Genomic DNA, 16,064 nt, shown 5'->3' on the forward strand with positions numbered 1-16,064 from the left:
ATAATAAACCCATGCCCGCTATTTTGTTTTAAACAGCAGCCATGTGACCGACAGATGGCGCATTTTTAAATAAAATGGCAGAAAATTGATTTTCTTTTTTATTATAACGCCAGAAATCAGTAATAATTTTTGCATAAAATGATCATAATATTTATGAAATATTAATTTTGAAAAAATATAATTCATTAATTCAATTAAGTACGTTATTATATTACACATTATGTAAGTAGTATTTTAAATATTCATAAATAAATAAGAGTAAGAACTCACAATTTTATGTACTGAAATACTCAAGTTTATTTATGTTTTTTTTTAACGAAGTTTTGGTAAAGTCGGACAATAAAAGTCCGACTAATTATAATAACAAAGTGGAGCACAAGTGCGTTCTCTGTGAAGCTTCTTTGGAGAGTAAAGAAGCTCTTCAAGAACACTTTAGGTATATTTTTAATTAATTAAGTTTTTTTTCACGATTATAAAAATTAAATACAAACGTTAAATTTTATTATTTTTTATATTTATTTAGAAAACATGCTGATAAAAAAATTGATGCTCGTGGTAAACCACTTACTCGAAAACCACCACCACCAGCTACCGAATCTAGCTGTGATATTTGTGGTAAAAATTTTGAAACAATAACCGCCACAATAAGACATCGTTTTAAAGTACATCCCAATTCACCAGCAAAATTTTATTGTGGTTATTGTGGTATGCAATTTCCATTAAAGGTAATTAAGTAAAATTAGCAGTGTCCTCGCCTGCTTCGCTGAGCGTTAATTAAAATTTTTTTTAAACATCAATTTTTTTTTTTATTACAAACTTTCAAACATAATTATTATTTAGAATTTTTTTTTAATTCATAGTTTTGCCGCTTATTTATTTTAAAAATAAATTCGCTATTAATTTTTAGTTTAGATTTCTCATGTTGACGTTTTGTTAATTGAATATTTTAATTGTATAAATTTATAGTTACTGCTTACTTTTTTTATTTGAGCAAAAAATACTGTATCAAATTATGCCAAAGTTTTATTAATTTTTAATGATCCTGAAGTTAGCAGACTTTTAAAAATTTTTGAATTTTCGTTTTTCAATAAATCAACTGCAAAAAAATATTTAAAAAATATGCACATGTAGAAAATTTTAAAAACTACAGGTGCAATTTTTTCAAATATTTTTTTAAAAATTTTTTATTGTCTAAAACAAAATCCAAAAATTATTAGACGTCTGCTAACTTCAGTATCATTAATTTTTAAGTTATTAGAATCCAAAAAACAAAATTAAAAGTTTTAGCGAAGGCTTTATTACTTAATTATAATTATTTCAGACACATAGAGATGCACATTTAACATCACATGATTCATCAGACAGTGCAGATACTACGGAACATAAAAAATGTGAAGAATGTGATAACGTATTTTTTAATATAAAGGCATTAAATTATCATTACAAATCAGTTCATAAAAGGTAAACATATTTAATATTTTATTATAGAGTATAGAAGTACTATTTGTGGCCACTGCTCAATTTTTTGGACATTGGATATTTTATTTTATTTGATGAAAAAGTATTTTTAAAAAATCTATTGTTATAGTGTGATAAAAGTATCTTTAAACATATTTAAAAAATTAATTATGTCATTGCGTATTTTACAAATTATTTTATTTAAAATTTCTAAATGGTGAAAAATGGTACTTCCAACTTATAATTATATGAGGGTTCTAAAAAAAAATCAATATTATTTTTCTTTCGGTTGTTGTATAAAAAGTTTCTGTATACCAAAAAACAAATTCTGTCAAAAGGACAATTTTTTATTTCTGTTTTAAAAAATAGCGCTCGCTATTTGGATTTTCCCATGCTAGTAGCATGGGAATTTTATTTTCTTTACAAAAAATCCTATATTTTCATTTGACGTTGAGAAAAAAAATTTTAGTCATAAACATTTTTGTAGGAAATTTTGTGCCCTATAAAATTGCTCAGTCGCTCAAAAGCTCTAAAACAAACGGTTCAAAAGTTGCAGGTATTTAAAGTTGATAACTTTTTAAAAATAAACGTTCAAACTGTTTTTACACTAAAACTGCTCTCCTCGCGGAAAGTATTAAATAAAGATTTTGTAATAAATTTCACTTATTAAAAACGGCTTTAAAAACATCAATGTAAATTCCTTACTTTATGATTAATCAATATATTTAATTCATACTTTTTCATTCAAATTATTATTTTCTGCTAGTTTGACATTTGTAATAAATTTTTTTATTAAATTTACTTCGAATAAAACTCAGCTACGACAAAAATTATTATTTTAACAAATTTATGAGAGTAGTAGTTTTGGTGTAAAAACAGTTGGAACGTTTATTTTTAAAAAGTTATCAACTTCAAGTAACTGTAACTTTTGGACCGTTCGTTTTAGAGCTTTTGAGTCTCTAAGCAATTTCCTAGAACATAAAATTTCCTACAAAAATTTTCATAACTCAAATTTTTTCTTCAAAGTCAAATGGAGTTATAGGATTTTTTATAAAAAAATTGTCTTTTCGACAGAATTTTTTTTTCGATGTTTAAAAACTTTTTTTACAGCAGCTAAGAGAAAAAAAAATATCGATTTTTTTGGAGCACCCTAATGTATGCAGTTCAAGTAGAATTTAAATTAATATTTAAAAATAATTTATAGGCTCGTACATATGTTTCAACCCATAGCGACACCACCACCGAGTAATAAAATAAAAGTAAATTCAATGAATGATGCTCTTAGTGTTTACTATTGTCATCTATGTGGAGTTGAATATATCGTAAAATTCAACCTCCAGCAGCATTTAGAAAAAGTTCATTCGCAAGAAGAACGTGAATCCGTGCCGGAAGATTTAATTAAATGTACGATGTGCGCAGCATTATTTTGTAGTAAAAAAGCTTATGATGTACACAACAGCTACCATCAACCAGACGATCTTTACGTTACTTCTGAAGAACAAAGATTGCAGACAATTACTAAAATTGACCAAGATTTTGACATACGGAGAGTTAAACCTCGCGCTGAGAAATATATTCCAAAGAGTCCACCCCAGAGGCCAAATGTTAAAAGACATTTGGCAAGAAATACAGTTGATAAAGTTGATCAAGTTGGGATACAAAAAGAAATAAAATTAGAATTAGAATTAGATGAAAGTCATGATGATTTAGAAACGCATAACTATTCTAGTGATTCGGAAAGTGATATTCCATTAAATAAAAGACTTAAAAAAAGCTAACAACTAAATTTTAATGATTAAAATTATCATTATAATAACGCATAATTTTAATTTTAAATATTTATATAACAGTATGTAAGATATAGTATATTACACACCGAGGGAAGTAAAGTAAGAAATGTCTCAGATCACATGTAATTGTTGGCCGAGGCGAAGCCGAGGTCAACAAACATGTGATCTGAGGCTTTCTTATTTACTTCCCGAGGAGTGTATACTATTTTTCTCCTCGACGGAGGCGGGAAGCGGCAACTTCGTTTTGCACAGCGGGACGAAAGTTGACGCTTTCCGCCCGGAGGTGAGAAAATACATTTATTTAGTGTAATTTTTTATAATAATAATTATTATTATAAAAAAATAATTATATCACAAATTTTACTTTAAATTTATACTTTCATCAGTAATTTTTTAAAACAACTATCACATTAATTTATTTTATTTTAATTTTGAAAAATTGTTAAAAAAAAATAGAAAAAAAAACGTTTTTAATAAATTTATAAAATATATATTTATTTTTTTGTATATAAATAAAATTGTAATTTATATTTTTTTAAATTAAAATAATTTTAATATTAGAATTAAAACAAATATTTTAACTTTTTATTTAAATAAAAATGAGTTTTACCGCGTAAATGCGCACGCATTCGAATTGAAGTTATCAATTTCCGGTACTAATATTAAACCCGGAAGACTAGAAATCCACCATTTTGCTACAATGATTTTATACGTGTGCTCGTTGTAATCATGTACATTTATAGCCTGTGAATATTGAATATAACAAAGTTTTTAATATATAAATAAAATAACTATAATAGTATATAAATTAAATTTTATTAATTGTTATTTAAATTTTTAAATAAATAATTAATTATGGGACGTAAGAAGAAGAAGCAGTCAAGACCCTGGTGCTGGTATCCTTTTTAACTTAAATACTTTTTACTATTCGTCAAAGGTTTAATTTTACGTAACTATTTTTAGTGCACATTAAATATATATATAAAAAATAATAGCGGTGATTTTTCAACAAACTGCGTAGTAAAATTTATTTGTTTATTTATTATTATTTTTTTTTTCTATGAATTTTTTTAATATCGGTCATATTTAATTGCACATTGCGTCATTTGTGTTTACTCCATTGACAATTATTATCATTATTGCACTTATGCAGTAAAAAATATGTAATATATATAACAGTATGCGGTATAAAATATTTTAGTTAGTTAATTAATTAATTAATTAATAATTTTATTTAATGGTTATAAATATAAATGTCAGTATTTTTCCTTAATTAATTTATAAATTATAAAGGTATTGTAATCGTGAATTCGATGATGAAAAGATTTTGATTCAACATCAAAAAGCTAAACATTTTAAATGTCATATTTGTCATAAAAAATTATACACTGGTCCGGGACTAAGTATACATTGTATGCAGGTAAGCATATCATTTTTTTTTTATAATTACACATGCATATCGACGTTCTAATTAGCAAATTGTCTAACTCCATTTCAGAAAATCTTTCATTTATGCGAAAAAAAGTAATTTAAAAATTTTTTTCATTTAAAAATAAATTCCTTATCTAGCATACGCATGATCCTGAAGTTAGCAGACATTAAAAAATTTTTGAATTTTTGTTTTTCAACAAATCGATTGTAAAAAAATAAAATAAAAATATGCACATGTAGAAAATTTAAAAAACTACAGGTGCAATTTTTTCAAATATTTTTTTTTCTATGGTTTATCGTCTAAAAAAAGATCCAAAAATTATTAGAGGTCTGCTGACTTCAGTATCATAGCATACGCATAATATTTTTGTCTAGGTTACTCAAATAATCTTTTTTCTGACTATTACTATCTGAAAATTGCACAGAATCACCTACTGAAAAATGTTAAGCTAGACAATTTTCTAATTAGAACGTCGATATATATGTGTACGTATAAGTACTTATTTATTGATTAAAATTTTTAATGAATAAATAAAGCATCTATAAGTTAACTTGTCCTTCAGTATTGAAAATGTCAATACATCGATTGACAGCTAAGAGATATGAAACTAGAAATATTATTTTCTCAACTCAAAATCAATAAATTTAAATGTTTTATTTTTTTTAGGTGCACAAAGAAGCAATAGATAAAGTACCAAACTCGATGCCAAATCGTAGTAATATAGAAATAGAAATATATGGAATGGAAGGAATACCACCAAATGATTTAAAAGAACATGAACGGCAAAGAAATGGCGGTAGACCAGGATCACCAAGTTCGGGTGAAGATGAACCAGCACAAAAAAAATCTAAACCTGAAGGTTTATTGGGTTCAGCGCCTGGACAGATGCCAACTAATTCAGGAATGATGCCTGGTATGATGCAAGGCATGCCAGGACACCATCCGATGCATCAGATGGGTCAGTATCCTCCACCGATGCATCATATGATGGGACATATGGGTCATGTTGGTCCGCCATTCATGCAAGGGTATGTATAAAATTTTTTATACTTTATTTATTATCAGCAGTTGATTATTTATGTAACTTTTTATTTTAGAATGATGCAAGGTATGCCAGGAATGCCTCCAGGTATGCAACCACCAGTGTCTGGTGCGTCAATGCCAACGAGGCCGCTTTTCCCAGCTGTTGTATCAACAGCTACATCATCAGTACATAATTCAACACCTATTGGTACTGATTTCAAACCCATAACCTCGGTAGCTGGTGGCTCTATAGGTCCAATAAAACCTACATTTCCGGCTTACAGCAGTGAATCAACTGCTACAATGAATAATATTCATGATCAGAAGGTTAATTTAATTGCTACAACTGGTGCCGCAAGTAAAATAATTCATCCGCCCGAAGATCTCAGTCTTGTAAATATTAATTTACTTTTTAATTAACATGCAGTACAAAATATATACTTGAACAATAACTACTTAAATTTTCAGGAGGAAATAAGGGCGAGATTACCTAAATATCAACGTCGTCAGAATGACGAATCAAATCGTAATTCTGTTAATTCAGAAGCATCACACCAAGCTGCTGTTCTGCATCAACAGCAACAACAGCATCAGCAACAACAACAACAACAACATCAACATCAGCAACAACAACAGCAGCAGCATCATCAACAACAGCAGCAGCAACAACAGCAACAACAACAGCAAGCGGCGCAACAGCAACAAGTGGCAGCCGTGAACGCAGCGGCGGCATTCCAAGATCAGCAGCAACGACAACAAGCTGCACTGTCTGCATTACAGCAGCAACAGCAACGTTTTCAGAGGCCACCACAGATGATGGTACCTGCAACGGCTGCTATTCCTGTTTCCTCCGTTGCGCTCATGGCTCCACTAATGCGCCCAACAATGACACTTGCTGCTCCTGCTCTCATTCACGGAGGTAACATGATGCGACCGCCCCCCATGGGCCTGCCACCAGGTAAGTCTCCATCAAGTTAGTTCCACAAAATCAATATCAATCAACTAAACTAAATAATATATATTATCCACGGTACTGTACACGCGATTATATCTTTTATATGTAAATATATCTATATATATTTATATTTATATTCATATTACATCACTCTCTTTTCGTTTGATCGTTGACTGCGAGCGTGTATGTTTCCTATTATATTTATCCGTTTCCATTGCATCTACTAGGAGTTTATTCTCAAACATATATAACATATATGTATTTTTTTTTTCTAATCTTTATTTTTTATCAACATCGATGTCGTCAATAAAAAAAACTTCCCGACTTAATTTTTTAAAACTTCACAGGATAGGCAAAATTTATGAAATAATTTATTTTAACCCTGAAATAAATATTTAAATAAGTAAATATTCTTGTTCATGACAAAATTAACTTAATTTTTTAAGGTATCAGTTGCTTTAAATTTTTTGCGCGAAAAATTTTATAACTTAAAAATTTAAAATAAACGCGTCGCCAATCTCAGAAAATATTTATTACGATGATTTGTAACATAAATTTTAAAAAAATGTGGAGTAATTTTTTTTTTGTTGAGGACGTTGATATGTAATTTTTGTTCGTGATATCGCGATTGATATTTACACAATATCCTTATCCTATTAATTTTTTTGACAACTATTTAAATATAAAATTAAATAGTTATCGTTTTAAATTTTTTTCTAACATTGCATTATAAAAACAAAATAATAATTTTAAAAATATTCGGTTGCATTTAAATCCTATTCGAAATTGGCTAGGATAATAAAAGGTCGAATAAGTATATTTAAAATAATAAATAATTTATTTTAAATAACACTCGGCCATGAGTGAAAGAAAGCGAGCTTGAGAGAAAGGGATAATAGTAGATTTCATTTGGGAATTATATCATTTTTCCTTAATAATTAAAATAGTTTAAAGTTTTTTTTTTTTTCCTTCAATTTCTACCACTACTATTATGATTGTTGTCATTAATGTTTAATAGATTTATAAAATATTAATTAATATTGAAAAATTTAAGCACAATCAGGATTCACATGTATGCAATTTATAAAACGATAATAATGATGATTTTTAAAAAAAATCTTGTTGACGATTTAACGTATCTCTTATACGTTTTTTACGTTTTAACGGTGCGTTTGCAGGACGCCCAGTCACTCCTTGGTGAGTGTTGAACAACCCTCGTCTGGTTACTAAATACGTGTTTTATTCAAGTACAACAAGGTTGGTCCTTAGCAAATAGCATGCGGTGACATGGCCTATTATATATAAATACATATATACATATATATGTACATATATGTATATATATTGTTATTTATTATTACTATTATTACATACATACATCGTCATTACAATCATACTCATCAAATCACAAACTCTTATCTCTGTGCATTTTTTATTTATTACTTTATCTTTATTTATTATTTTATTTATTTATTTATTTATTTATAAAAAAAAATATAATCAATTAAACAGCTTTTTTAAAAAATTGGAAAATCTAAACGTGCACAACTCACTTGCTTATTCAAAAAGTGATCAATAGGTGCTCTTATATGCAAGAAAGTATTTTAAAAAATCTTTGAATTTGAAAAATTTTTTTTTAAAATAACCGGTGATCTGAGGCGTAGACCTCTCGAACTTAATCTCTGACCAGGCCTGGATTCGAATCCCAGTGAAGTCTAAATAATTTTTCATACCTAAAGTGTGAGGTCTTTCGGACCTGAGATTTGTCCCGTCACCGACCTTCAGAATTTAAAAATTGAAAAAAATTTTGAATTCGACTACTTTAGACGGATATGAGATTGTCCGAAGCCTAATATTATATGCCTTAAAAAAAAAAAAAATGTATAAACGGCAGCTAAATTTTTTCATAAATTGCCAGTTTAAAGTTTTTATCAATCGTTTGTGGATTTTTAAAATTATTGTGTTACATACTGACGGATATCAAAAGTTTTTTTTTAGTTTGATTTTTCTTTTCAATTATTATTTTAAAAAAAATGACTTAAAATTGTGTTCGTTTTATTCATTAATAGATTATCTTTCAAATGGTAAAAATTTCCTTTTAGTTGAACATATTTGAATAAGTGTAAATATGATTTTTACGTGAGTGAATCAGTCGGGATTGAGTAAACGTTAGTAGAATACATCTCATTGCTTCGCAATTGAGTTGTGCAGTTAATAATAATTTTATTTGCTTAATTGAATATATTTTTTATAAATTTTATTTTTTTCAATAGCTTATTACTCGCTCATACATTAGCTCTTCATTTATTATTTACTATTTAAATTAAATTTATTTTAATAATAATTATTATTATTAATTTATTTACTTATAATTTAATCACATCTTTAAAGAAAAAAAAGAAAAAAAAATTCACAAATTCTTTCCTATCTGCCAACCGTGTTTATTGCCACAATTATCCTTACATTTTGACTTTAAACATTTTTCTAGCTTGGAATCCTGGTGTTGTGATTAAAGTAGTTGATGAACGCTTTTATTTACTTAAATATTCATTTTAATTATTATTATTATTACTACTACTACTACTACTATAGTTATTATTATTAATTAATTAATTTACATATCGATTTAATTAATTACTTAATTATTTATTTTTATTTGAGCACGGGTATCGGAGTCTTCGGATTTCTAACTTTCGTACAATTTTTTTTTTTTATTTTTTCTTTTTTTAATTAAATTTTTTATTTTAAAATCTTTACACAAAACGTGTACGTGATTAATAATTAAAAAAAGGCTTTTTGATTACAATAATCTGCACGCGTCCTGCTTCAATGTTTTCTCCTTGTTACTAAATTTGTACTAGATAGATTAAATATATATATTTATATATACATATATACATATTAGTATGAATATTAGAAATTAAATATTACGCTTTAATTGGTAATAATTATTTATTTCATTTCTTAATAATTAATAATTAAATGGATAAATAATCTGAGGAAGAAAAAGGAGCAGAACGTCGAAGAGGACAAATACGGAAGGGTCTTATTTTCTTACTTAAAAAAAAAAAAATCAATTTGTCAGGTACTCGTTTTTATGAAAGAAAGAATAAATGAACTTACGTTCAATTGCGAGAATGATAGTGCGTAAGAATGATTAAATAAATTATATATAATTTATAAACAATTAAGGACAATGGTACGTTTTTTTACTATATTTTTTTATTTTTATTTATTTATTTATTTACTGTTTAAATAACAAAGCGTAACGTAACGAATGTTTATCACACCATAGCCTTAGCTTTTGTGTCACACAAACAATTTAGATAAGTCGCTCCGACCGACAGTAAGTAAATTATTCACAATATCAAAGTATATTTAATATATAATAATAATAATATAATTAATATTATACGTTTTAAAAAATTTATATAACTTCGTGTGTGGCGGGAAATAATATTATTTTTATTTTATTATTCATTTAAATTTTCGGGTGGCAGCTTATTTTATTTATTTATATTTTCAAACAAACGTTTTATTTATTATTTGGTGTGGTAGCAATTTATCTATCGGTTTGATAATTTTAATTGTAATGTATGCGGCACCAAAACTGCATGCTGAACGTCTTTATCAAGCTTTGTTTTTTTATTTATTTATTTACTTATTTTGTTATCAAAACGTATATATATATTAAATATATATATTTTTTTTAATTTTGATGGAATCGTTGGGTAGATGTAGGTGGGAAAGGTAGACAAATGTTTATTGATTAACTTATTAATTAAAGTTATCCCGTGTATCCTTCATTAAATTACTAATCCAATTAAATTCCATTTCCTGTATAGAAAAAAATTTTTTTTCATTAATAAATATTTGATTTTTTATAAAATGATATTTTTAAAGTTAGAGATTTAAAAAATTTTTTTCTATCAAATCCACAGCTGTCACCTGATAATCTGCCACAACACGAAGCCAAAATCCATTTCTTAATTAATTTAAAATAATAATAATTTAAAAAAAGTTTTAAATTAAAAATAGTAATGTACGATTGTGAGAATGAATGAGACAAAGAATGCGAGTGCGTGTTTATTTAGTAAATTAAATTAAATAATTGAATTATAATAATTTAATATTATTAATAATAATAAAATTTTAATAAAATAACGTAAGTATTATTGAATAAAATCTGTACACAAAGCGCTAATTTATTATACACTTGTAATATGGGAAAGTTTTAACTGGAAATTTAAAAAAATGTTTTTTTTAAACCAAAAAAATTGCAAATAAATAAATTATAAATTATTTAACGGGATGTAATAATTGATTATTGTTTGTGGTATTGCAGGTATGATTGGGGCATTGCCCCCAGGTGCGATGCATCCAGCATTCGCAGCGCCAATGGGATTTCCTGGTGGCCCAATGCTAACACCGATGATGCATCCACGCTTCAGATGATCACCTCAAACTAACGGGCCTAATCCATCATTGCATTTTGTGCTCTGGGCCCGACCATAACTTTGGCTTGAACATTATAAATTAATTGAACTTTAAATATAATAACAATTATTATATACAATTAACGACGAAAGCCATGGGTTTGGAAATTCTCAAGAGGACAGTGCGACGTTAAAGACATCATCATCAATCACGCCACTCAATGATCCTCCAAGTTAACACGAAGTTAGCAAAAGTCTTTGTTTTTTTTTTTTTTTTTTTTTATTACTATGATTATTAAATATTGTTACGCTATAAACAGTATTTGGAAATATGAAAAATAATTCCAGGTACTGTTTTCGATCCACAGGATATTCTAGTGTGGATACGGGTGGCGCTTCACGCTGCCGCTAAAAAAATACTTGTTTTTTTTTTTATTATTTATTTATTTAAAAAAATTAGAAATAAATTGATTGACTTTGGATTTATTTTGAACAATTTAAATAATATTGTGAGTACGCATTTAATGGATGAAAGTAAGAATGTAAAAATATAAACGAAATTAATAATTAATATTTAGGAATTATAAAATAAATAAAATAGTTTATTAGCCGCAGCGTGAAGGTTTCGGTTACCTCAGGTTAGTCTGCCGTAAATATTTTTATTTTGTTAAGAATCATTTTCAAATCTTTATTTATTAATTAACAACATTATTACTATTATTATTTTATATTAATACTGTTTGTTGTTTTAAATTGATAAATTATTTACTTAATGTTGTTAATTTAATAAATTAAGAAATAATGATTCTTTATTTTCATTCAAGCAACTTAACGTGTCGACGACGCATGAGTGAGTGGTAAGTACGGAGAGTGCTCACAAAAAAACTTATCAAAAGAAAAATAAAATAATAAATTTTAATTAAAAAAAAGTACGAACACCAGCTTTTTACACTAAAAGCGCGACTCTTATTCAAATACTCTTTTCTTAAATTTATCGGTATTCAAATATCTTCCTATAGATTTTTTATTCTTCAATAATAAATATATTGTATTATAATGAGTATTCACGTTTTTAAATAGCGGATTTTTTTTTTATATTAAACTCATTTTACTTCCTAACTAATTAATGATCCAAATTAAAATCAAAGTATAAAATGAAATAAAACGATTTATGGATAAAAATTAATGAATCATTACCGTGCTCTGAACACGTGTACGTACAAATACTACGTATTGTTATTATAATTATTTTATTTTATTAATTGTCTTTCTGAATAATTAACAATTAGGGTAGAAAAAAATAATAGACATTTTAATTGATTTTAATTTTACATAAAACAATGAATTTGACGAGTTATTATTAATAATTATTCTTAAATTAATTCAGGAGGACAATTTGAATTAAAAAATTAAATTAAATATGTAGAATTATTCAGTGAGTGTCGCCGACAAATTTTTTTCTTTTTTTTTAATCTAATTTAATTGTTTTTTTTTTAATTTTTTTTAAAAATAAATCTGTGGAAAGTTTTGATGGGTTTGGGCACAGCCTGACGTTTTAGGAAAACTTGAAAAAAAAAAAATTATAAATATATAACGATAAATAAAACTAAAACTTTTAAATATACTAGGAAATAATAAAATTAAAAAATTGTAATATGCTTGTAAAATATTACACATGTAATTAATTTATTACTTTATAATATTTGTATTAGATTTTTAAATGAATTATTATTAATTTTTTTTTATATTTAAATTTATTAACTATTAATATATTAATTATATTAATAAATTTCCTGAAACGAGCAGGCAATAGTCACACATTGTTTAAAGCAATCACAGCTTACATCGCTGTTGGACCAAACGTTTTTTTTTTTTTTTTTTTTTTTTTATTTATTTACTTTTTTTTTCTCTCTCTCTCTCTCTCTATCTTTCATTTGGTCCCTTGTCTTGTATCAAAAAGACAGGCGATTGTTTTGATCGTTATCATTTTGTCAAGTTGCTTATTATTATACTTCTTAAATACTTAAATTTATATAAATTTAAACTTTAAATACGATAAATAAATTAATGAAGACTATAGTTAAATAAATTGTAATTTAAACAATTTAATATTAATAATAAAATAATTAGATAAAATCAAATGTAAAGAGAGTTGACTTGACAATATGACCGAGTGACTAAATAGTAATATATATATAAATAAGTAATTAATTAAATAAAATTAATAAAAAATAAATGAAAATTTATCGATAATTGCAAAAGTTTGATTTATTAACCGATTAATCCAACAATTGTATCTAAAATTTTAATAATAAAAAAAAAAAAAAAATTATCAAGTTTTTCGTGTCTTAATTATTTCAATACCATGCTATTGTATTATATTTGTTTTGTAATATATATTTCATAAATTGTTAATAATTAGTAATTATTTTTTTGTAATTAATGTCGACATTGAGAGAATGGAAAGTGAGTGATGATAATTTTTTTTTTTTGTTGGTTTAGATACAATTGTCTGGTGAATGCTCAGTTCTGTGTCTAACTATTGATATTATAATTATAGTTTATAATTAAATTTTGCGCCACAGTAAAAAATATTGTGTATCTGTGTTGAAAACGGTCCGTGTTAATTATTTTAATCAACACATGTTACTGTATCACTTGAAAATTTTAAATTGATCTACTATTTAACACCTTAAAAGTGTTACTTTGTACAAAAATCTAAATTATCAAAATTTAGTATGTGTTACTTTAAAATTAACACAAAATTAATGTTGAAAACTCAATCGATAGTCACGGAAGAATTATTAGAAAATGAAAGTGAAATCTTCATTTTATAAATGTCAATTTATTATTATTATTAACATGAAACTTTTCATTTTATTAATAAATTAAATTCACTATATACTAAAAGCTGGAATGTTTATCATACTACACTGAGAGAAAAAAGTGTATATTTCCAAGTAAAATTTCTTGATTTAAGTATTATTTTACTTAAATAGTGCCAAGTAAATATTTTCTTAATTTTAGTAAATATTTTCTTAATTTTAGTAAAAATGCATTGTCTGTAGAAATTTATGAGTAGATTCAAACAATTGTTATAAAGATAAGAAATATTATACTTCGATGCAGTAAATTTTTTTTTGTTTTCAGTATTATGAGTTAAGTAAACATGGTTACTTGAATTTAATTTTTTTTTCTCTCAGTGTAATCAAAAGATTTAGTTATAATTACGAATTATTTCATATAATGTAAAAATGTATTTTTTTTTTAATTAATTAATTGATTTATTATTTACAACTGGTATGAAATATTACGTGATTATTTTAAAATCTTGACTATAATTATTATAAAGAAATTTCTAACTGTCAAAAATTAGTTTAATGTCAAATAATAATTGTTATCACTTATGATAACCCTAGCGTTTTCATCTGAACTGAATAATTGCTTTTTTCAATCGTTATAATTGTTTCAACTTGGATATTTTTCGGTTTAATTTCATAATTATACTGAAATCCATTTGTTTAAATGAGAATTTTTCAAACGAAAAACAATCGTTTTTATACTAAGTTCCAACATAAAATAATTTTTTATTTGCAACATATTTTATTTAATTACTAATTAAGGTTATTTGCAGTTCATAAACCGAATAAATTTAAAAATAATATTTCCATTCTAACATACACACACGTGTGTGCTGTTTTTTTTAAATTTTATTTTAAAAAGAAGTGTTTCATTTTATCTTGAATTTCTTTATACTATACTTTTATTAAAAATAATTCAATTTTAACTTTTTGTATTTGAATTTGTGGATTAAATTCCGAGGAGTTTTTTTTATTTTTATTGACAATAACAATAATTCTCTTTGGAGTAAAATTCACTCGGCGAGAAATAAATAAATCAAAAATTACCCACTCCACATTGAGTTTGTGTATAGTCCGCAAAGTACTACATTTTTTACGTAGTATTTACTGTACAACATAATACACAGTTGAAAAATTTGTGTTGAATTTAACACAAATCACAGGTCCCAAAACGGTCCACTCAATTTTTTGTATTAATTTAACACATTATACTTGTGTCAAACAATGATACAGATTTAAAACTTGTTGAGATCAGATAACACATTTAACTTTAGTTAAATTTACACTTGATGGTGTCAAATAATTGACACGAAATATTTAACCATTTAATTTTTATACACAAGAACACAAAATTTTCAACTGAGTAATAAAGTCTGATTTCTATAAGAAAATATTCAACTTTAAATTAGTTTAAAATAGGTCTAAAACTGGTTGTTTTTCGGTAAAATTTCAAAACCGAACAAAATTTTCACCAAAGTCATATCAAACAAAAAAAAAACTAAAAATATCGGTTGGATTGAATCTGCTAGGAAACCTTAAAATAATATATAAATTATATTTAATGAATATCCATGGTACAAAAATAAAATGTAGGAGTTAATATTTTTTTTGAGTTGCTGCTGACATTTAAAAATTGTAGAACTGACTTGTCGTATTACCAAAATTTTGTGTTAAAATTTAAATACAAATAGTCTGTGTTAAAAAATAACACAAATGTTGTGCAGGCCGTTTCTCATACACATATTATGTGGATTTAAACACAATATTTTTTAGTGTGCATAATTTTATCTAAATGCCTGAAATAGATTATTTATCACTCTATGAGGAAAGCAGAGTCCTATATGCTTTTATATTAAAAGAAAAAAAAATTATTAAAAAATTTTAAAGTAATAAAGACATTAAAAAATACATGTGGCATTTAACTCATTTTATTTTAAATCTTATTATTTCTTGATTGATTTCTTTACCTTTTTCCTCTAACTCTAAGTAATTAAAAATACCCATCGTATATTTTTTTTTTTAATTATTATTTTATGGAAATTACTCCGAATATAAAATTATTTGTTTTCGTTTAAAATTTACATTTTTTTCAAATGACGTCAGTATATA

The 16,064-nt window shown here is 25.6% G+C and overlaps 1 protein-coding gene across 2 annotated transcripts; it reads left to right on the forward strand.

The window, feature by feature from the left end:
* The first annotated feature begins 3,882 nt into the window (after positions 1-3,882).
* On the forward strand, positions 3,883-14,259 carry LOC130664617 (BUB3-interacting and GLEBS motif-containing protein ZNF207). Of its 2 annotated transcripts, XR_008989433.1 has the most exons (7): positions 3,883-4,144; positions 4,542-4,668; positions 5,347-5,708; positions 5,778-6,096; positions 6,172-6,661; positions 7,837-7,915; positions 11,004-14,259. XR_008989433.1 is itself a non-coding variant. In XM_057464610.1 (6 exons), exons 1-6 carry the CDS (start codon positions 4,104-4,106, stop codon positions 11,111-11,113), a joined length of 1,449 nt encoding a protein of 482 aa, XP_057320593.1. In that variant the 5' UTR covers positions 3,883-4,103; the 3' UTR covers positions 11,114-14,255. The 2 variants fall into 2 exon arrangements, 1 of the variants encoding a protein (XP_057320593.1); XM_057464610.1 differs by lacking the exon at positions 7,837-7,915 and having other exon boundaries at positions 11,004-14,255.
* Positions 14,260-16,064: the final 1,805 nt, after the last annotated feature.

This window comes from Microplitis mediator, chromosome 3, assembly GCF_029852145.1.
Source record: "Microplitis mediator isolate UGA2020A chromosome 3, iyMicMedi2.1, whole genome shotgun sequence".
Lineage (NCBI taxonomy): Eukaryota > Metazoa > Arthropoda > Insecta > Hymenoptera > Braconidae > Microplitis > Microplitis mediator.

Excerpts from the sequence above, each read along its gene's own strand:
- LOC130664617 (XM_057464610.1), top strand. The coding sequence starts at position 4,104 with ATGGGACGTAAGAAGAAGAAGCAGTCAAGACCCTGGTGCTG. Across the intron at positions 5,709-5,777 it reads GGTCCGCCATTCATGCAAGG|AATGATGCAAGGTATGCCAG; the intron begins GTATGTATAAAA and ends TTTTTATTTTAG. Across the intron at positions 6,097-6,171 it reads CGCCCGAAGATCTCAGTCTT|GAGGAAATAAGGGCGAGATT; the intron begins GTAAATATTAAT and ends TTAAATTTTCAG.